At 38.7% G+C, this 21,543-nt stretch overlaps 1 protein-coding gene across 16 annotated transcripts in view; it reads left to right on the top strand.

Annotated features, from left to right (window-relative positions):
* LOC122310513 (E4 SUMO-protein ligase PIAL2-like) overlaps window positions 1-21,543 on the top strand; it is a 32,191-nt gene that overhangs the window by 7,891 nt on the left and 2,757 nt on the right. For 9 of the 16 annotated variants that reach the window (XM_043124453.1, XM_043124433.1, XM_043124495.1 and 6 more), the window contains 10 exons: window positions 3,686-3,753; window positions 3,823-3,871; window positions 3,979-4,063; window positions 4,731-4,835; window positions 4,933-5,023; window positions 10,110-10,161; window positions 14,418-14,546; window positions 17,154-17,270; window positions 17,365-17,955; window positions 18,155-18,659. In XM_043124453.1, the coding sequence (XP_042980387.1) occupies window positions 3,686-3,753; window positions 3,823-3,871; window positions 3,979-4,063; window positions 4,731-4,835; window positions 4,933-5,023; window positions 10,110-10,161; window positions 14,418-14,546; window positions 17,154-17,270; window positions 17,365-17,955; window positions 18,155-18,659 (1,792 nt within the window). The remainder of the gene's footprint in view (window positions 1-3,685; window positions 3,754-3,822; window positions 3,872-3,978; window positions 4,064-4,730; window positions 4,836-4,932; window positions 5,024-10,109; window positions 10,162-14,417; window positions 14,547-17,153; window positions 17,271-17,364; window positions 17,956-18,154; window positions 18,660-21,543) is intronic. The other 7 variants (XM_043124463.1, XM_043124442.1, XM_043124473.1 and 4 more) reach the window with 7 other exon arrangements.

Here is a 21,543-nt window from a genome sequence, read left to right as displayed (position 1 = left end):
CACCAATTACATAAGCCTGTCAGCTCATCCCAAAGCAACCGTCATTCACTATCCAAATTAGAGCCATAAACCTCAGCAAAGGCCCATTCAAAACCATCTACAGTATTTTTAAAGGAACACCCCACCGAGTATTCTCTCACAAATTCATCAATGTTCTCCATCACCCTCATGTCCCACAGCCAAAATTCCACCTGAAGCCCCTTTCAAAGGTAAGTATGACCATCCTACATACTGGCAACTCCAAATACTTTGAATAGTTCCTCTTGGAATAAGCTTCAAATTTGTTTTTTGCAAACAAATAATGTCCATCTTCCATTGTCTTAACAAAGATCTTATTCAGAGGCGTTTATTTATCTCATTCAACTCTATAACATTCCAACTCAGAATTTTGGGCTTCATTTATCAACTATTCCAGCCCTCCCTTTATTTATACCACAACTTACACTCCCCTCCTTTACATCATAGTTAATGGACCAGTCTAACCACTTCAACTCTCTGCTTCTTTTTGGTCCTGCTCCCTGTCAAAGATGACCTGCCTCAATGGCTATTAGCAAATTCCTAAACTGATCAGCATATCCCTCACACAAAATCCCCACCAGACTTTGCAATTCCTTCACCTTTTTCATTACCCAGTCAGTAGGTGGAGGTTCATGATACATATTGGGTAGGATCCTCCCCTGTACACTCACCCTCTATTGTGAAAGGCTCAGAGAGGATCAGAGAGCCGTCCCCTTCCACCTCCCCCTTCTCCACTTCCTTCCCCCTCCTAGAACCACCAAATCTTCAGCATCTAGTGACTCCTCTCCCTCCATCGGCAAATTCTGTGACAGCACAACACTTGACGACATTGTTTGTGGTAACCCAGGGCTCACTGACATGTTCTGTGGTTCACACTGGGCATCTAGAAATTGTTCACCGGCGTTTACCATCCCTTCATCTCCTTCGTTGTTCCCCATAATTTCTCCCTCATCAAAATCCGGCACCTAAAAATCCACCACAGACACTATCGGGTTGTAGATCGCGATTTCTCCCTCTCCCTTCTCCGGCAACAGCATCGGCTTTGACGCACCACTAGAAGACTCTTCAAGGGCTGGCGACAATTTTTGTGCAAGTGGTGGCACCATTGAAATCGAATCAAGCGTTGGTGCCTTCGTGCTCCCCTTCCCCCCCCCCCCCCCCCCCTTCCCTTTCTCTCCCCCCAACAAAAAAAAAAAAAAAACCGCTTGCTTCCATACCCATTTCAGGCCTTTCCCCAATCCCAGCCCTCTCGCGAGCCCAAACTCTTGATTCTTCATCGAGCCTAACACCTCAAACCTTCTCCAACAAGCCCGTCCCCTTGGCCCAAGCCCATCCCCACTCCCTGTACTCCCTCAACACACCGTTTCGACCCCAGTTTTTTATCCTCCACATCGCCTCGTATCAACCCCTCCCCTTTATCCTCCTATACAAACTATACCAATCCAACTAAGTTAGTATGCATTTCAAACAACTGATCTTGTATCTCTGACAAAGCCTAAAGTAAAGTTTCCTTATTAAGGCCAGCATCACCCCTACCACCACCTCCCCTACATTGCTCCTCTATAGAAACAGCGACAACACCTCTTGTACTTGGGCTAGCGACAGGTCCTTGAGCACCATTTGTCCCAGGTTTCTCCAGAGCCTCCATATACGACCTTTTCGAAGGTTAAGCTGCCAACGTTGCTGCCATCATCGTTGGAGGTACCAACCTAGCTACACGACCTTCTTTGCCTGCCTCCCTCAAAACCTCCACCAGTTTTATCCAACCCCTCCCATCTCTACCTTCAGGGGATGAGAATACAATTTCTTCGCCCCCCCTGTTTATACTCCACCAATGCCATGAATGCCCCTTGGGAGTTAGAACACCTTTGAGCTATGAAGCCCCTGTCTCCTTCACAGTGAGCTGTATAAAACTCCCTCCTTCCCACCTTCAAGCAATCCTCCAAAGCTTTAGGCCTTGTTTGTTTTCAGAGATGAGATAAGATAAGATAAAATCTTTTGAGATATGTTGAGATGAGATGAGATAAGATGAAATTAGATGAAATATGTGTTTGTTTTTAGAGATGAGATGAGATTAGTTTGACTTTGTTATAGTTAGTAATATGATGGGACCCACAAGTACTTATAGTATTTTTTATAGTATTTTATTTGTTTATTTATTTACCAATGGTGTAATTTTTTTTTTTTTTGCTGCTTCCTTTGTTTATTTATTTACCAATGGTGCAATTTTTTTTTTTTTTTGTTGCTTCCTTTTTTTCCTTTTTTTTAAGCCATTTGGTCAATTTTTTTTTTTTTTTTAGGCTGCTTCCTTTGTTTATTTATTTACCAATGGTGCAATTTTTTTTTTTTTTTTAAAACCATTTGGTCAATTTTTTTATTTATTTGGCTGCTTCCTTTCTTTATTTATTTACCTATGGTGCAATTTTATTTTATTTTTGCTACTTCCTTTATTTATTTACCTTATGTGTAAATATTTTTATTTTTAATCAAATATTTTGCTGAACATTTGGTACAGCTTTTACTTTTTTTGCAGTGTGTATTCATGTCAATATACTATTTATTTAAAATATATTATTGGAGGGAACAATATTGAAATAAGGTGAGATCCAGAGAGGTAAAAACTTGAGAAGAAACTTGAGATCTTTTTAGATGAAAATTGGTAGATCAAAATATGTGTTTGTTTTTATAAAACCTCTTACAGTACGAAAACTTTGAAAACTTTTCAACGTTTTGGTTTTCAGTCGCGAAAGCAAACGAGGCCTGTGAACCACCATGTCGTGGCTAACTCCAAGTGAAGGCTTTTCACCACCTTCCATCCCCTTTCAGTAATGTGCACCCATCGCCCAGCTCTAACTACCTCAAATGATTTGAGATCAATAGTAACAGCATACCAAATGCTCGTATCCTTTTTGATACTTGCAATAATCACTCACTCAAACTCCCAAGAACAACATCACCAACCAACTAACAAAACAAAAGAAAAAGTGTATGGAGAGAAATTACTATGCTAAGTCCTGCTCTCACAATGCTGTTTAATTGGAATGTAATCCTTCATTCGTTAGTATGATGGCATCTTACCTGTATTTTCTAGCGATTTTCCATATCCCATTCAGCACATTGCTCTCAATTTACTTGTTATAACCTTCTTACCTACTCTATAGCTTCCAGTTTTTATTGATTTTTACTCTCTTTACATGGTTACTTTCCTTGTTTTTTCAATCAAGTGTTAAATCCACATGGAAACAGTCCATAGTGGCTTGTGCCCAGTTCAAGCCACCTTTTTTTTTTTTTCTCTTTCCAATGCAAACGCTTACACTGCATGACTGTAGCTGACAAAGGTTCCTTGTCTAAGGTTTCTTGTTTGTTCCACATCGACTAGGAGCAGGTGTTTAGTTTTGCATAAGGGTCACAGCCTTCTCTTCCAGTCAGCAAATTCCTAGAAGTTGTTGGCTTGTGAGTCTTGCTTGCATCACATTTTCTCTCCTATTCAGCTTCCACTTAAAATGCTTGTTTCTTTTAGATTAGGAGTAAGTGTATGTTTACGTGAGAGGACCTCTGTTAAACATTGTGAGCTCCCTCCCTGTACACTGCAGATTTTCTTTTATTTTGTATGTACATGGAAGATACAGCTATTGCTTTTTTCATCTTTCTCATTGTTTCCATGTAGGCTCTGTTTGTTGCTCAAATGGATAATATGGAGACATCATCTTGCATTGTGACTCCACCTTTAGCAAAGTATGTTTGCTTTATATTTCCCATTTTCATCTTAGTGAAATTAATCAGGACCTTTGTTTCATTCTGTAGCTTTCTGTTAAATGGTAAAGGAGTGCAAGGAAGGAATAACATTTCCATGGTTTGTTTAGTTCTGCTTAAACTTGCAGTGCCCTTTTTTAAATATATATTTAAAAGCATGATGCAGTAAGTTTCATTAGTGTTGTCATGATTTCCATACTGATTCAGGACACTGGACCACAGCTGCCAACAAATATTACTGCAATGCTCAAATATGGAATTAATCTTTTTCAGGCTGTTGGGCAGTTCAATGGTACGCACGATCAAAACTTCCATGTCAAAGCATACCTGTTTGCTAGGGCTGCTACCCCTCCCCTGCTCCCTGCTTGGGCCAGGTGGCCACTTACATTCACAGCCCTGGCCCTGCCCCCCACCTGGCCCTGCAGGAATTGCCCAACCCACTATCCGTAGCCTTGCCCAGATCCAACGTCCTTCAACAATTCCCTTCACAATCAAGCTCAAACAATTAGATCAAATCAATCAAATCTAATCTAAGATCTGATCAAGATTTAGATATGATCTTATGATCATATCAGAATTGATCTCTTATCAGTTTGGAGATCCATGCTTGTTGTCTTTGTTGGAGATGATGGGACCGTGGCTGTGGGCCCTTTGGCCATGGCCATGTGAGGAAGAGAAGATAGGATAGAAGTGAGAAGAAATGGAGAAGAGAAAGGGGGGTGGCTGAGGTTAAAGTTTTAGGGGTTTATGCATATACATAGTATATAAAGCGAGTGGGCAGGTTATTACCAGGTGGGTGAACATCCACCCGCTACTCTTCCGCTAATATGATTTAACCTTACAATCCACCTGCCCATTGCCCAGTGGGTGGGGTGGGTCCAGGTGATCTGCTGCTGCCCAGCCCTATTGTTTGCTTGGATAAATTCTGTTAATATATCAATTTTTTTGAAAATTTACAGGTAATTATCTCATCACTATAGCTTTCATGAGCATGATGCCATTGACTGATGAAACTCCATCACTACAAGATTATGTTCAGCCTGTTGTTGGTCCATATGGCTCTGGTAAGACAAATGACAGGAAAAAGAGACATCTGTATTGTCTGGTATAGTGTTTTTCATGATTAGAATGACTTAATTGACTTTTTTCTTGGGCTTTTAGACACAACTAAGACTGTATTACTAACTTGGAACATGTTAGATTCTGAGATAATCGAGAGGCCATCACGCATTTCATTAAATTGCCCAATAAGGTATTCTTTTATATATTGTTGCTGTTACCACTACTCTCATTGGTCTGTGTGACTTGTTTTTGGTTTCCTGTTGCTTGCGTCTTCATTTTATAGAAAATCTAAGAATTAATGAATTCTACAAGCTTGGCTGCTGTCTTATAAGGTTATTGGGAATTTAAGAGGCTAGTAGAATCAAAATTCACCCAAAAAATAAGAGCTACAAGAATGATTATTCCCTTTAAATGTATTGTGGGTGGCACCCAACAAATTTGAAGAGGTTTTTCTTTTTCCTGAAAAAACTAGTAAAATATTTTTTTGGAAATCCCTTTCAATTGCACCAGGAATAGCTATTCCTCAAAATGAAAGGAACAATTATTCCTATGGAATATTTATTTCTAACGTTAAAATTCTAACCAAGCGATGGAAGAATAGCCACTTACCAAATGTATCCTAAGTGTTTGATTATGCCATTGTAGCAGCTCAATTTGATGATCATAATTTGTAACGCCCGTCTTTGTAGTGGGTCCTTTAGAAAATGATTTTAAGAAAATAGACGAGAATTATGGTTCCTTTTGAAATTTTCTTTTCCTTTTATGCCAAGATACAAAAGACTCCATGTTTATAAATAAAACTTGTTTTCTTAATTAAAAAAATTACAGCGGAAAATATTAAATTTCATAATTAAAGTCTCTCGTACAAAATAACATGCCTAGGCTTTCGTGCTCTTCCCTTTGGGCTGTGACCGTCCTGACTCGTCATGCTCATCTTGTTCCTGGGAGGGCACACATTAAAACTAAAATGAGTCGATGACTCGTAAGTATTACTTTATACAGTTAAAATATAATAACATAGGTTTCAGTCATGCACGATGCCGGCATCGATAATGAATGCACTTATCAAAAAAAGGTTTTCAGTCATGCAGTCATCACTCCATACATATCATACGTATCATGCATAGACATGCAATTCATTTTAAAATGTTGCGATGTGAGGTTTTTCTTTAAAAATGTCTTCTTCTTATAAAACAGTTTCCCATGCCTGCTGTCTTCATTTCTTAAAGAGTCTATTCATGCATACATATTTTCTTACATACGTGCATTCTTTCTTAACATGCATGCATGCATTCTTTCTTATCGCTTTCATTGGCCGTTGCACACTGTTGCGTCCCGTGTGCTGGGGTTAGCCGTCTTTTCGATCTAATTTCGCCCGTGGCTACGGGTTGGGATCCATTCCGTCAGGGTGCAACACTGTGTGCACTATTAGTACTACTTACACGGCATTGCAATCTGTCCAGTCTAGTCCTTTGGTACCTTTTTATTTCCGTTCATATGGCCGTTACGTATTTTTATATATCATGCATTCAGTCCATTCATTCATTTTCAGTCCTTTCGTTCCTTTACAGTCTGTTCAGTCCTTTACAGTTCTTACAGTCCTTCAGTTCATTTCCTTCATAAAGTCCTTTTAAAAGCTTATTCATTGAAGTCATTTTAAAAACAGTTTTCTTTTCATGGCGTTCTTTTAAAACGTCAGTTCGTGCATCTTTTAAAGTATTATTTCGTTTCTTTTCGTGAATATACATACAATGCGTACCACGTATAGTATCCATCCACATGCATATACTTACATATTTTGGGTGCGTGAAAAGGGGCTGCCAATGAGGGTGGTTGCTTACTTATACTTGAAAACTTATGTTTAGCTTTCTTTTTCGTAAAGCATGTTTCATAGGGAAAAGCATTAGTTCGTAAAGCAATTTAAAGAAAAAGTGTTCCTTTTTCATTTATTTAAGAAAACTCTAGAAGAGTATGAATGCAATTCTTACCTGCATTTCATGCCATACTCATTCCATGCAGTCCATTCCTGTACGTGTCAGATGGAAACATACATGCATACACATAACCTTACGTCATCATCTATCTAATGCATAAACAACTATACTAAAAATATAACTATGTTTCACTTGGAACACTTTTCATCCATCCCTGAGTTCTTAAGTGTCATTTACTATGCTAAAATTTTTGGAATCCTATTCCTTAAAGTGAACTTCCGTAATTCACCTTAGGGTTAAGACACTAAGACCTTCATCTTATTCTTCTATTTCTACATTCCGACGCATGATTCCAATTGATAGACGCATGATTCCGATTGACAGGATCATGCATGACTCTGATTGACATGATCACGCATTTCAACCTTTGACGATATTCTCGTCACTACCTTCATGCACCATAGCCCATACTCGATCCTCATTCCCATCCATGCATGCCAAATGGCTTTAAGCTTCCTCTGAAATTTAAACATCGTGCAACCATGCTGAGGACAGATTACCTATTACACATAGTAAACATGTCCGACACATGTGTCTCGCCAGAAGTACATGTACCTTATCCCTTTTATCACCTAAGACCAATTTATAGTCCAATAAACATCCGCTTATATAAACAAGCTCCATATTCCGATACCAACTTGCTCAAACCCGGTCGATAAGACTCTACCTATTTTCTGGCCCTATACAAGTTCATTCCGACACTTAACGAGAGGATTGCATCCACAAATACACCTCTATCACATCATGTAACTCAAGACTAACCCCGAGTCACATCACGACGCCCGTCATGCTTTCGCTGCAGTACTTTGATACTTTTCCACCACTTCACACATATTCTTAGCCATAAGTCACCCAAGGTGTCACCTTGGACTATGGGCCACGTCACAGCTATTTTGGGACACTGTTATACAGTTTCCGACGCTACACAATACACTCTACGCTCCTCAATTACGCAACCATCATTTTATTCGCGACACGCCATACGATGTATCACTACATAACATAGAGCACACACCACGTGTACTCTCTTCACTCTATGCCACACGTCACTACAGCACACGTCACATGGTGCGTCGCTGCACTACATGGAGTACACTCCACATGTACTCCCTTCACACACCACGCCGCATCACAACTACGGCATACACCTCACGCCCATACTTCACAGCACAGTCCACAACACTACACAGTTATGCCCAACACTTCGTTACACAGCCACACTTCATTTCACAATTACGCAACGAACTCCACAATTACTAACAATATAGTCTACAGTCCAACCAACCAACATTAACATAAATAAAGAGGGATAGAGGGTTATACCATCGACGGGATAACCTGTGCGTTGCTCGTTGCCTGTCATGATCAAGGCGTCGGAGGAGTCGTATGTGGCGGTTAACACCGCGCACAGTGGCTATTTGGGCTACTAGGGGTGGCTACGGATGTGGATCTAAGCGGGGAAGGGTTTGGTCGTGGTCCTAGATTAATGACCTCATGGCGATGTCGAGGTGGCACACGGAGGAGGCATGGTGGTCTGTGAAGGTGTTTTGGGCTGTGTATGGCTAAACTAGGAAATGGAGAGGGAGAGCTAGAGGAGCTTGGCTGGGCGTGGAGGAGCTTGAGGAAGGTGTGGTGGAGCTGTGGTGGCTGGACGGTGGCTCACAGTGGCGGATTGGCCATGAATAGTGTAAACCGAGTATGAGAGAGTGGGGGAGAGTGAGGGCTGTGGGTAGCTCGGTTGGACATGAAAATGGTTGGGGGAGGTCGTGGTGGTGAGAGAATCATTGTAGTGGTGGTAAGGTGGCGTGGGTAGCCGTGCACGGTGGTGAAACCGTGTGTGTGTGCGTGTGACCTATCGGAGAGAGAGAGAGGTAGGGGGAAAGGAGACCTTGTAAATGAAGCCCATGGAGTGAGGATTCCGTTGGTGGTGGTCAGAGGCCAAGCTGGCCGTGTATGGTGGTGTTATAGTGGAGAAATAGGTGTGAAACCCATTTTAGAGGTGATGCCGTGAAGGGAGAAGGAGGGTGACGTGGTGTTCACCGGTGGGAGGAGGGACTTGCCAGCGGGGAAGGAGGCTGCCAGTGGTGGAGGTGGAGCTGGGCAGTTGGCAGTGGCGCCAACTTGGAGAAGGGAAGGTTTCCGCTATGGAGGAAGCTGAACAGTCGGGCTTGGAGAGAGGGGGAGAGAGAGAGAGAGAGGAAAAAGAGAAAAGTGAGGAAAAAAGGTAGGAGTTTGGGTATTTAATCCAAGTCTTTCATTTCGGGATCTATAAAACGATCTAATCGTGAGTTTAAATACTGATTTGAAAACGCGTAAATAAGAAATTTAAAATAAAACACTGAGGGGAATTAAGATAGAATATTATTTTATAAACTAAAGCTTATAAAATAATATTCCTTCATCATTAATTAAAATGATGAAGTCTCGTTAATCACTCAAAGAGAATAAAATCATTTAAATTAATTTAGAGTTTTCAACATAATTTAAATCTCATACTATTTTTAAATGACTAAAATATTTTAATTTAAATAATTTTCCACAGTTATAATATTTTTAGAGCTCATCAAAATATTATAATTGTGTTAGTTTAAAAAACAAGTTTAGTCCAATAACACTAGAAATTTCACATATAAATATTTCCAGAATATTTAAAGTACTTGTAAGCTTTAAAATATTGAACTTGATTTAAAATCCACTTGATATCTTTTAAAACACGCCATCGAGGCTCAGCACGTAGATCAAAGCTCGGAATTAAAGAAGAAAGAAAGAGCGGGTTATTACATAATTTGAAAGGTAGAGTTTGTTTGCATGAAATGTCTTAATTACTTATATAAGACTAATGCTTTGTTATGGATAAGTTGGAATCTTTTGCTACTGCTACGTGAAACATTACAGCAAATGTGATGGGGAACAGGACTATTTGGTGGGGACACTATTTCGTTGACATGGGGCGTTCAATATGTTATTCCTTAGTATTGGTTGGATGATAGATGAAGTTACATTATATGCTATTCCTTATTTGTACTTTTCAATTTGTGGCATTTGAACTAAAGACAATGAATAGGATCACAGCAAACATTTGAGAACCGTTTATAAATCATGTCAATTTTCCTGGTTAAAAAAAAAAAAAATTACATGTGTTAATCTTCTCATGACATACTTGTAAATCAAATTTTTTTTCTTAACCAATAAACCTCTTTTATTGTTTTAAGGAATAGGCCTTAATGTTGTCTTCGATGGATTCTGTCTTGAATTGTTTTAGTTTATTTTTGTTTTTAACAGCCACAAACGTATCAAAACACCTGTGAAAGGACATCTCTGCAATCATTATCAGGTGAGCCCGAAATAGGTCATGTTTACAACTATTGGCTTTATTTTTAGCACACAAGTTCTATACAATAGATACATCTAATTAGAACGAGCAAAGAGGCTAAAGAAGTTTTGAAAGCTTAAGTTTGAAGATTGGGTATGAATGAGCATAAAGTGATAGGGCATTTTGGTTATGTTGCCTTGGTTGTAAAATGATTATGACAAAGGCGACATAGCCCCTTGAAGATTGGTTACAAAGGAGAATAGAGGCATGTGAAACTGTGTTGCAAACAGATATAAGATACGGTATTCCACCTTGGTCATAATCAAACCAAGCACCATAAAATGAAATAATGGGATTCATCTCTTTATCATGTGCCATTCTAACAAATTCTACTTTCCATTGGGTGGAGCCATCCAAAATTTCCACCTTGTCTGCCACTGAAGCATCCCTAAGAGGTTGATTGCCTCACTACATGTTGTGTGAACTTTATATTGGAACCATTTCCTACTTCAAATCTTGTAGATCTAGAGATTCCCCAAACCTTTGGTATTTTCCTTCACAACTCAACCCCAAAGGTTCTGTTCACATCACTAAAGCACCAATCCCCCCATGAACTAATATTTTTCTCTGCAACCCAAACCTCCTTCTGAAACTGGGGAGGCAGACCTTAGTCCAGCTTACTACGCAAAATCTTTGCTCCATCAGTCCCCAGACAAATCCCTTTTGTAATTTTTAAAAGCGGTTAGCTATTTCAGTTGTGAGGAAAAATAGAGAAAAAAATTGAGAGAGCAAATTTGACAAAGTGCTCTTTATCAAAGGTTTTCTTCCCCTCTTTAAGAGATGTAACTGTTTCTTGTTGGAAATGTTTTCAAAATAATTATATATTATATTTATTATTAATAATATTTAGGAATTTATTTGGGAAGTTATGAAATATTTTGGGAGGGAGAATTTCAAAATTAGCTTCATCCATGAATTCATTTGCAAGTCAAGTGGTCTATTTATAGATGACAAAGGAGGCAAATGAAAAGTTACAACTTTTTGTTTAACTAAAATCGGTTCCAAATAGGTATATAAATTGCATCTGTTATCAAATGACTCAAAGGTTGGACGTTGTTCAATGGTCACCTTGCTTTCCTGCCAACCAACTCACACGGGTTCAAACCCCAATTGGTGCGACTTTTGCATTTTATTTTATAAGTGCCTGTTCACACATTTGGACTGTGCTGAATAGACTTAGTTATAAACTTTCCTTAATTTCTCTCTTTCCAAAATAAATCCCAAAATATTATTAATAATAAATATAATATATAATTATTTTGAAAATACTCCCAACAATCCCCCACCATTTTCAAATACATCTTGGTTGGAATAGGAAACTTATACATAAATGAAGGTGTCTTCAAGACTCAATTGAACCTATAGTGAAAATGCATCAAATCTAGTCAGGATGACATAGTAGACATGCTTTGAACTAGCGATCCTATATAATTAACTGGATATATCTCACATAAATTTTCTTCTCTTTGGATAGTTCAAAAATCCAATATGTGGATTGGCCTTGTGTCTATATCCTGATTTCATGAGTGCACTAGAGACAATTACTAAGCCTAATTTGCATAGGAGGCGGCACCACCCCCAACACTCATATAGGTAGACTTATCAAAAGTATCCTATAACTAACCATTTTGACGAAACTCTGTTATAAGTCTATTAAGAGCTTATTGCTTAGCCTTTCATTTTCATTACAGTACCAAGCACTTCAAACCTTGGGATGGTAAATTAGTTTGAAAACTATTGTTAATGTCACAGTGTTTGCAAACCACGAACATATAATGAACTTTGCTCATTTAAGTCAAGTCTTGATATGTTTAAGAGTTTAGTCGAGTTTTCATTATTGGTGATTTTATTATATAGGCTTTAAGCCCATCCCCTTTGATGTATTCCACATCAATTCCCTTGCAAGTCCTTTATTTACTGGATCTGCTAAATTTTGGTGAGATCTCACAAAATCAATTGTAATCACTACATCCATGAGTAATTGCCTTACATAGCCATGTCTTAATCTGATATGCCTAGACTTGCCATTCTATATATGGTTTATAGGTCTTGGTGGCATTGGTTTTGGCCAAATCAAGATCTCTATCAATAAATTTCTTAGCCACTCTACCTCTTTGCTAAAAGAAGCCAACACTATAAATTGTGCCGCCATAGTAGAGTCAGTTTTGCATGTCTACTTCTTTGATCCCCAAGAGATTGCTCTTTCATCAAGTGTGAGTATCCACCTATTGGTTAATGGTGGGGGATTGTTGGAAATATTTTCAAAATAATTATATATTATATTTATTATTAATAATATTTTGGCTTTCATTTCAAAGTTATGAATTATTTAGGAAGAGAGAAATTATGAAAAGTTTATAAGCTTATTGTTATAATAATATGGTCGACTCTATGAATTATAGATGTTTACTGGCTTAGTGGTATTGAGCACCACTATTGACCTTGATGATGGGGGTTTGAACCACCCCTATGTCAAGAAAGTGGGCTTTAATGATTTATCGGGGTATGGGAGTGCGGCTAGTAGCCCAAGGGCGCACAAAACTTGAAAAATAAATACCAATGGGCGTGTCTAGTGGGACTCGAACCAGTGCCAACCATTTGGGGGAGGTGCACATGACCATTGGACCAAGTCCAACTTTTGTGTCATTTGATAAAATATGCACTATATGTACCTATTCAGAACCGATTTCAGCAAAATGAAAACTTTTCGTTCACAACCTTTGACTATCTATAAATAGACTCCCTTGGCTTGCAAATTAAAAGATGGAAGAAGCTAATTCAAAATTCTCTCTTTCAAAAATATTTAATTTCTTCAAACTTGTCATTAAGATCTATTCATTCTATAGAGAACAAATTTCGAATCTTTTGGTTGAATAGAAAAATCTAAGGGTATACGGGTTTAATTTCGTTTGTGCATAGTGCAGTTAGACAAACAACGTTATTCTGGATTCATTGTATCTTGGAGGCAAATCCTTTGGTAAACCGTGTGCATGCCGTTATTGGTGGGAGCTAATATTGTCTTAGGCCTCGTTTGGATAGTGAAAGTGTTTTATCTCATCATTACTGTTAAATGGATTCGATAATCCTTCTTCAGAGGATTTATTCCCACTTATATAGAACATATTTATATGGCTTGTGTACTGTAATTTTGAGCGGGAAGATCACCTAACTATGACCTCTTAGATTACGCCTGATATTCAGCAGCACCATGTGCAGCCTGCCTCTATTTAGCGGCGTTGACTAGCCTACCTATATACAATCTAAAATACTACAGCTGTATAGTATTACAAATATAATGTAGACTACTGTTATACATTGACAATTACAACTTGCTCAAATTCCAACACAAAATATAACCAAACGAGACCTTAATCCAATATAATGGCATATTGGATTAAGGTCTTGTTTGGTTATACATATGAGATGAGGCGAGAAATCTGTGAATAGTAGTGAAATATTTTGAGTTATGATTTTATGGGGTTTTGGGAAAGGATAGAGAAAAAGTTGAATAAAAAAATTATTAAGTTAAAAAAGGATTAGAATATAATTTTTTAATATAATTTTTATTTTGGGATTTAAAAATGTTAAATTGTTTTTTGTGTTTTGTGTAGAAGTTTGAGAAAGTTGTAATGATTAGGTAATGTTTAGATGAAAAAGTTAAAAATTTGAAATTGAAAAATATTTGTATTTGAATGGTGTTTAGATGTTGAAATCATATGAGATGATTTCAAATATTTGTGAAACCAAACCATGCCTAAGACATAGCTATGTAAAACAATTACTCATAGATGGAGTAATTACTATTGATTTTGTGAGATCTTGCCAAAATTTAGGAGATCCATTAACAAAAGAACTTGCTAGGGAATTGATGTGGAAGACATCAATGGGGATGACTTTAAAGCCTATGCATCAAATCACCAATAATGGAAACTCGACTCAACTCTTGGAACATATCAAGGCTTGAGTTCATTGAGCAAAGTACTTTATATGCTTGTGGTTTGCAAGCACTCTGATATTAAAATTAGTTTGCATTCTTGGTCACAAATTAATTAATGGAAGAAGCTACTTTCGAAATATCTCTGTCCCAAAAATATTTCGTTTCTTCAAAACTGGTCATAATTAGAGTCTATTCATTCTGTAGAGAAAATTTCTAATATCTTGGTTGAATAGCAAAATTTGAGGGTATTCAGATCTAATTTTGTCTGTGCATAATGCAGTTAGATAAACATACTTGTTTTGGGCTTCATTGTATCTTGGAGACAAATTCATTGGTAATCCATGTGCACACCGTTACAAGTGGGGGCAAATATTGTCTTAAGGAAAGCGACATTGTAGCGCGCCTCAAAGTAAACCTTTTTCTCTCACTGTTTTATTTTTTCCAGCCCCTTTGCACCAACATTTCCATCCCACTAACCTTCACTCCCAAATGGATTTGGCCTTGAAGTGGCTCCTAACGGGAGGCCAATGGCCAATGTACAACATGGGTTGGGAGGTAACCTTGCACCAGTATTGGTGAAAGCGTTAGGTGCACCTAAGCACAAACGCTGCCTAGAGCTTAGGAGCAAGGCGTAAAGCACCAGCATGCTCTTGATTGAAGTAAATTGCACATTTTTAAAGATGACATGTTACAAAAAAATCCATGCGTAGAAAAAAGTGGCAAAATAGTGGATCATTTACTACTTGTGAGGTTGTTAGGACCTTGTGTGACAAGTTTTTCGGAAGAGTTGGGTTGTGCCGAGGAGGTGGTTGAGTTTATTACAAGTTGGAGAACACTTCAAGGTATGTCATAGATTGCTGCCATTTGGGAGATGGTTCCCATTTGCCTTTTACGGTGCATTTACAAGGAAAGTAACGATCGGTCTTTCGAAGATTGGGAAAGCTCATTGGAGGAGCTTAGATCTTTCTCTTTCATTATGATGTTTCTATGGGCAATAACTGTTGATTTTAGTGGGCTTAATTATCATGATTTCTTGTATCTTTTTCTCCTTTCCAATTAGGTGTTTTCTCTTGAAGTATATTTTGGCTATGCCTACCCTTTTATCAATAAACTTTCGTTACATAGTTGAATCAAATTATACCAAAAACGCCACAACCAAAGAAGCTCAAGAATTGTAGGTGTCAACTTCTATGCTAACATAAGCAATCAAATATCAGTCCATCTAGAAAGCCAACTTGGATTATCGTTTTGGGCTCAAGCATATACATAGCCGCCATGTAGGTACATGATCTTCAATTTCAACTAAATACTTAAGATTATTTGTTTACATTATTTTATGGATCTTGAACTGATATTGATATCTTATACTTTTTTCTTTAAAAATTTGCAAAAGCATACTTTTCTGCACATTAAGCTCCAACAAAAAGTTCCAAAAAGTGTGCTTTTGTAAATGTGCTTTGCTTTTGGTAAGCAAAGCACTTCAACCTTTGTGCTTAAGCATGCTTTTACCAACAATATCTTGTGCCCAGGAATTCCAGTGAAACTACGCACATCATCAAAGTTGCTCTCTGGAACTAGTGTCGACTTTTCCAAAATAATTTTTATCCTGAAACAGTCTCAAAACAAAGAAGAAATGTAGTGAACATATTCTCTTGGTTTGCTTCACTAAAGATCAGTATGTCACATACAAATAGGTGTGAGATGTGAAGCTCTTCATCATGCCCATTCCTTACCAAAAAGCCTGATAAGATACCCCCACTCGCTAACCCAGAGATCATCTTGCTCAGTGTATCCATCACAAGAACAAACAGGAGAGGGCTTATAAGGGTCATCCTGTCACATCCTATGAAAGTTATCGAAGGTTCCATTCACCAAAACCAAAACTCTCACTTTAGAGACACAAAATTCTATCCCCTTTCACTACTCCCCAAAGCCACGCCTTCTCAAATAATATGGTAAGAACTCCCAATTAACATGGTCATATGTCTTTTCCAAGCCTAACTGGCATGGTCCCCCCGACTCTAGATATGATTTTGCTATCCAAGCATTCATTGGCAACTAGCCAGGACTTTGGATATGATTTTCTAGACTCTGCTACATTGATAATCAAATGGAAATCTTTGATATCAATTGCTCCGGCATTCTTTGAGATAAGGACTAGAAATGTTTCATTGAGGCTTTTTACAAATTTACCCTTATCATGAAGTTATGAAAAACCTCATTAAATCATCTTTTACACATCTGGATGCGTTTGGATAAACACCATTGTGAATCCACCTGGACCGGGGCCTTGTCTCCATTCAAATTGAATGTGATACAACTCGAATGTGTGATTCTTCCATTTATATGGTCAACAAGAACCGAGCCTTCTATTTCAGATTGAAATGTAAAAATCGAAAGAGCGACAGTAACAACTAACAAGTTAAATGGTTCAAAGAATAATGATTGTGTGGATTTGGTTGATTAGGTGTGGATTCTGACCCAATGTCAACCTAATCTGCCAAATATCTTCAACTAATACATGACAAAACTCCACAGGCCTGGAGGGAGAGAGAGAGAGAGAGAGAGAGAGAGAGAGAGAGAGAGAGAGAGAGAGAGAGAGAGAGCATATGACACATTATAAAACCCTACACTATAATGTCCATGCCTGCACTTGAGATCTAGAGGCCTTGTGCATCTTAAGAAATTTCACGTCCTTTCCTTGCTTCAGGCTCTATACTTGCTTACTTGGTATTCTAGTGTTCATTTCCTATATATAAAAAAAATAAAAATAAAAAAAAAATTGTATTTTAATATTGATAGTTCCAAAGTCCAAAAGCATCACGTGTATTCATGTGGCTAGAATGGGAGACCTGTGCAACAGGTCAATAGGTCAACCTTTGGAAATGCTCTTTATGCATCTACAGATTATCATTTTGGTTTGCACTTAATTGATGCAAGTGCCTTACATATTCTCTTAGTCAATTGTTTTCCTTTTCTTAAACTCTGTCAATTCTGGTATTGTGCAAAAATGCAGTGCTTTGATTATGAGAACTTCATGGAAATGAATGCAAGAAGGCCACTATGGTGTTGCCCATGTTGTAACCAGCCTGTCTGCCACACAGATATACGCATTGATGAGCATATAGCTAAGGTAAGTAGTTTGAATGAAAAAAAAAAGGGGTCGTTTTGAATGTTTTCACGTGGTCAATGTCACCACATAAGTTAACACCTTGTTTCTTGCTCAGATCTTGGGAGAGACTGAAGAGAATGTTGTTGATGTGATGATCTCAGCAGATGGATCCTGGATGGCAGTCTTGCAGAACAATGACCATACTGACAAAACAGGCCACGGGACACCAAGTTGTCAGCAAGAGAGACCTCCATGTTTGCCTGATGAATTTTCTGATCTTACCAAGGAAGGGGCAAATGCTATGCATGTATATGGAGGTACTGGAAGACGACATTTACTGGATAATCCTCCATGCATTCCAAGAAATGTTGTGCAAAAGGAAGTAAAAAACTCTGACAGGTTGGACCAACATGGTTCTTGTTCAACAGAGGAAAATATGTACTCAAGAATTCCCATGTCTATTTCTGCTGTCCCACTTGGTTCAGTAGGCAGCACGTCTACTTGGGCTGGAACCCCGGACAGTTCCAAATCATCTTGCAATTCAATTCTTGCACCAGTCCTAACAGACACTCTTTCTCCAGTTCTGAACCAACAGTCTTTACATGGGGGCTTGGATAGAGAGCAGCAATTGCTCAGGCCACTTGTGAATTCTTTACCAGTCTCAAACATGGCTTCATCTTCCATGCGCAATCACACATCAATACAGGTTTGATCTGATTTTTGTTCGTTTGTAGCTATCCAGCCTATCCTTTTCTCAGTGTAATGACACATAAATAGCCATTGTCGCTCCAGATTTCTTAGTGCGCATATGCAACCCCATGGTGTGTTCTTCTAAAGTGGAGTATACATTGTTGACCGAAATATTTCACGTGATTTTATTATTCTTTCAATTTTTCCTTTGACAGAACCAGGAAGTTAAGAAGGACAATAATGTTTCTGGTCAAGATGTCCAACAGGCTGATATCTTTCCCACTCAAGGCCAAGGTGGTTATCACATTTCCTCCAAATGTTCCTCTGGGCATCAAAATTCACTACAATCTAGCACTTCTCACCCTTCGGCTATGACTCGGTCGCTAAATTCTGTTCCTCCATCGACTGTTGTAGAACCAGCGCAGTTTCAGCGAGGTGGTGGTAGTGGCCAAGCCATGCATGATGATAATAGCACGCAAACACCACTCAAGTCTACTGCTCAACCAATGGCTGAGAAGTCAAGAACACCACTATATGTACCGGTTCAACTCCAACCATCCGGAACAGACTTATCATCGTCTCTTTCTACGGTTGCTGAGCGGCCTAGGGGGAGTGTGAGTGAGACAACACATCCTCAAGGGTTGCTGGCTGATGGTTCAGCAACCTTGACATCAGCACAGAACTTGCAGCCCTCAGGCAGAATGAAGGGAAGCCTCACGGGTAAGGCTTAGAGCACTAGCATCTGTTCTTCGATGATTATAGAGAATGAACCACAAAATACCCCTACATCCCATTTTTTGTGGTTCTTTATTTTAGATAAAATGCTACAGCGATTCTTCAGCACTCTTCAGGCTTATGATTTGTTTTTGGTCTATTCTGCCTTCTCTCACTTGTTTACTCCCATGGATGTCACTCTGCCCCCCATTCACAAACACAAAGATCCTCTTCTCTCTGACCCCTTTCGCAATGCAATGATCCTTTTCGCATACACTTAAAATATTTTCTCTTTGCCTACCAACAACTGGACTCTTCATAGACCTTTCTCTCACTTTGTCTCTATACTGACCAACAACAGAGGAAAGCATAGCCCTCTCCTCTTTCTCTAACTATTGGGTATAGCTTTATCCTTTATTTTCACAATCTTCATTCCCAACCTCTTTGGGAAAACCCTGATTTCTCTGTTGGCCTCTTTATATTTTTTAAGGGAAGCATTTAGGGGTTGACTCAAGTGGTAAAGACCTTGGTCTTGATGGAATGTTCCCTCTAGGTCTAAGGTTCGAATCCTCTTGGGTGCAAACAATTCCTATAGGCCATTAGACTGAAGGATTTTTCCCTTGAATTACTTAAAGTGCACATACGGGAAACTTCTTACCAAGGGTCTATGCACCCCTAGGATTAGTCAGGATACTGTTCCTGGACACCCAGTACAAATTAAAAATAATAATAATAATTCTGCTTAGCATCCCCACACACTACACCTCTTTTAAATTATTTTTGTTTTTCTACGAACAAGTATGTGGTGTATAGATGATAAGTAGAACAACTCAATTAGTTTAGCAAGAATAAAATAAATGAAAAAAATTAAAATATGTATGGTGTATGGTGTGGGATCATGAGTAGCATAACCTAAAAAAAAAAACAGGGAAAAGCATTGTTGATATGTGTAGTCGATAAACAAGAGAGAGAGAAAACTGTATTGTGTTTTTATTAATGAATAATCAACTATACATATACAAGTAGTGACCATTATACCCTCACACTATACATTTAATTACAATATGTATTCCAACACTCCCCCTCAAGCTGGGGCATATATATCATATAAACCTAGCTTGGAGCAAATAAACTTTAGCCGACTATGACAAAGTGGTTTGGTAAACACATCTGCAAGTTGATCAGCAGACTTCACAAAGGGTGTAGAGATGTCACCACTAAATATCTTATCTCGAATGAAGTGACAATCAATCTCAATGTGTTTAGTCCTCTCATGGAATACAGGATTAGACGCAATATGTACTGCAGCTTGATTATCACAAAATAACTGAAGGGGGACAGGAGCTGGAAACCCAATCTCATGAAGAAAGTGTTGCAACCATGTCAGCTCACTAGCAGTGTGAGCAATTGCTCTGTATTCGGCCTCTGCACAAGATCGAGCTACTACTGTTTGCTTATTACTCTTTCATGTAACCAAATTACCTCCTACAAAGGTACAATATCTAGTAGTCGATCTTCTATCTGAAGGAGATCCTGCCCAATCAGCATCTGAAAAAGCTTCAATTCTAAGATGCCCATTTGGTCTATGCAACAATCCAAGGCCAGGAGCTCGCTTAAGATACCGAAGAATATGGATTACAGCATCCCAATGTGAGACCTTAGGCGTTTGTAGAAATTGGCTTAGTACACTTACTGCATAAGAAATATCAGGTCTAGTGATAGTCAGATAATTTAATTTTCCAACAAGTCTTTGATACCGACCTGGATCTCCAAACAACTCATCTTCCTCTTTCAAGAGTTTATGATTTGGATCCATAGGAGTGTCAATGGCCGTACACCCAACATGCCAGTTTCTTCCAAAAAATCAAGCACATATTTTCTCTGAGATAGGTTGATACCTTTTTTAGATCTACTAACTTCGATTCCAAGAAAGTATCTAAGTTTACCCAAGTCTTTTGTCTGAAACTGATCATGTAAAAATTGTTTCAGCCTGGCGATTCCAGCTGAATCACTCCCAGTAATTACAATATCATCTACATATACGATCAATAAGATATGACCTGCATCACTATGCAGATGAAATACCGAGTGGTCTGTTTGGCATCTATGAAGACCAAATGCCAATACACTATCAGAGACCCTCCCAAACCATGCTCGAGGAGATTGTTTCAAACCATATAATGCCTTTTTTAACTTGCAAACTGTACCTCGACACTCCCCTTGAGCAACAAAACCAGGTGGTTGCTCCATATACACTTCTTCATTTAAGTCACCATGTAGGAATGCATTTTTAACATCCAACTGAAATAAGGGCCAATCCAAATTAGCAGCAAGAGAGATCAATACCCGAACAGATGAAATTTTGGCAACGGGAGAAAAAGTCTCGTCGTAATCAATGCCATAAATTTGAGTGTAATCCTTAGCTACCAAGCGAGCTTTCAGACGTTCCACAGCGCCAGTAGGATGGAATTTGACTGTGTATACCCATCTACAGCCAACAGATTGTTTTCCCGGCGGCAGAGGAACAAGATCTCATGTCCCATTATGGTGAAGAGCATCCATTTCATTTTCCATGGCTATCCTCCATCCCGGATCAGATAAAGCATCCTGAACTGTCTTAGGAACAGAAACTTTTGACAATTGAGAAGTAAAAGATGAAAAAGATGGAGACAATGCATGACAAGAGACATATTGGCTAATCGGATGTTGAGTAACACAAGAACGAGTACCTTTTCAGAAAGCAATAGGTGGAGATTCTGAAGCACTGAGTAACTCAGGGTCTGAAGACGGAGACAAAGTTGGTAGAGGCAGGGGAGCTGGGGTCCGTGAGCGACGCGAGTACACCTGTAGAGGGACAAGAAAAGGCACTGAAGGAGGTTGGGTAATAGTG

Source organism: Carya illinoinensis, chromosome 1, assembly GCF_018687715.1.
Source record: "Carya illinoinensis cultivar Pawnee chromosome 1, C.illinoinensisPawnee_v1, whole genome shotgun sequence".
Taxonomy (NCBI): Eukaryota; Viridiplantae; Streptophyta; class Magnoliopsida; order Fagales; family Juglandaceae; genus Carya; species Carya illinoinensis.
This window is presented reverse-complemented; position numbering and strand designations above follow the sequence as displayed.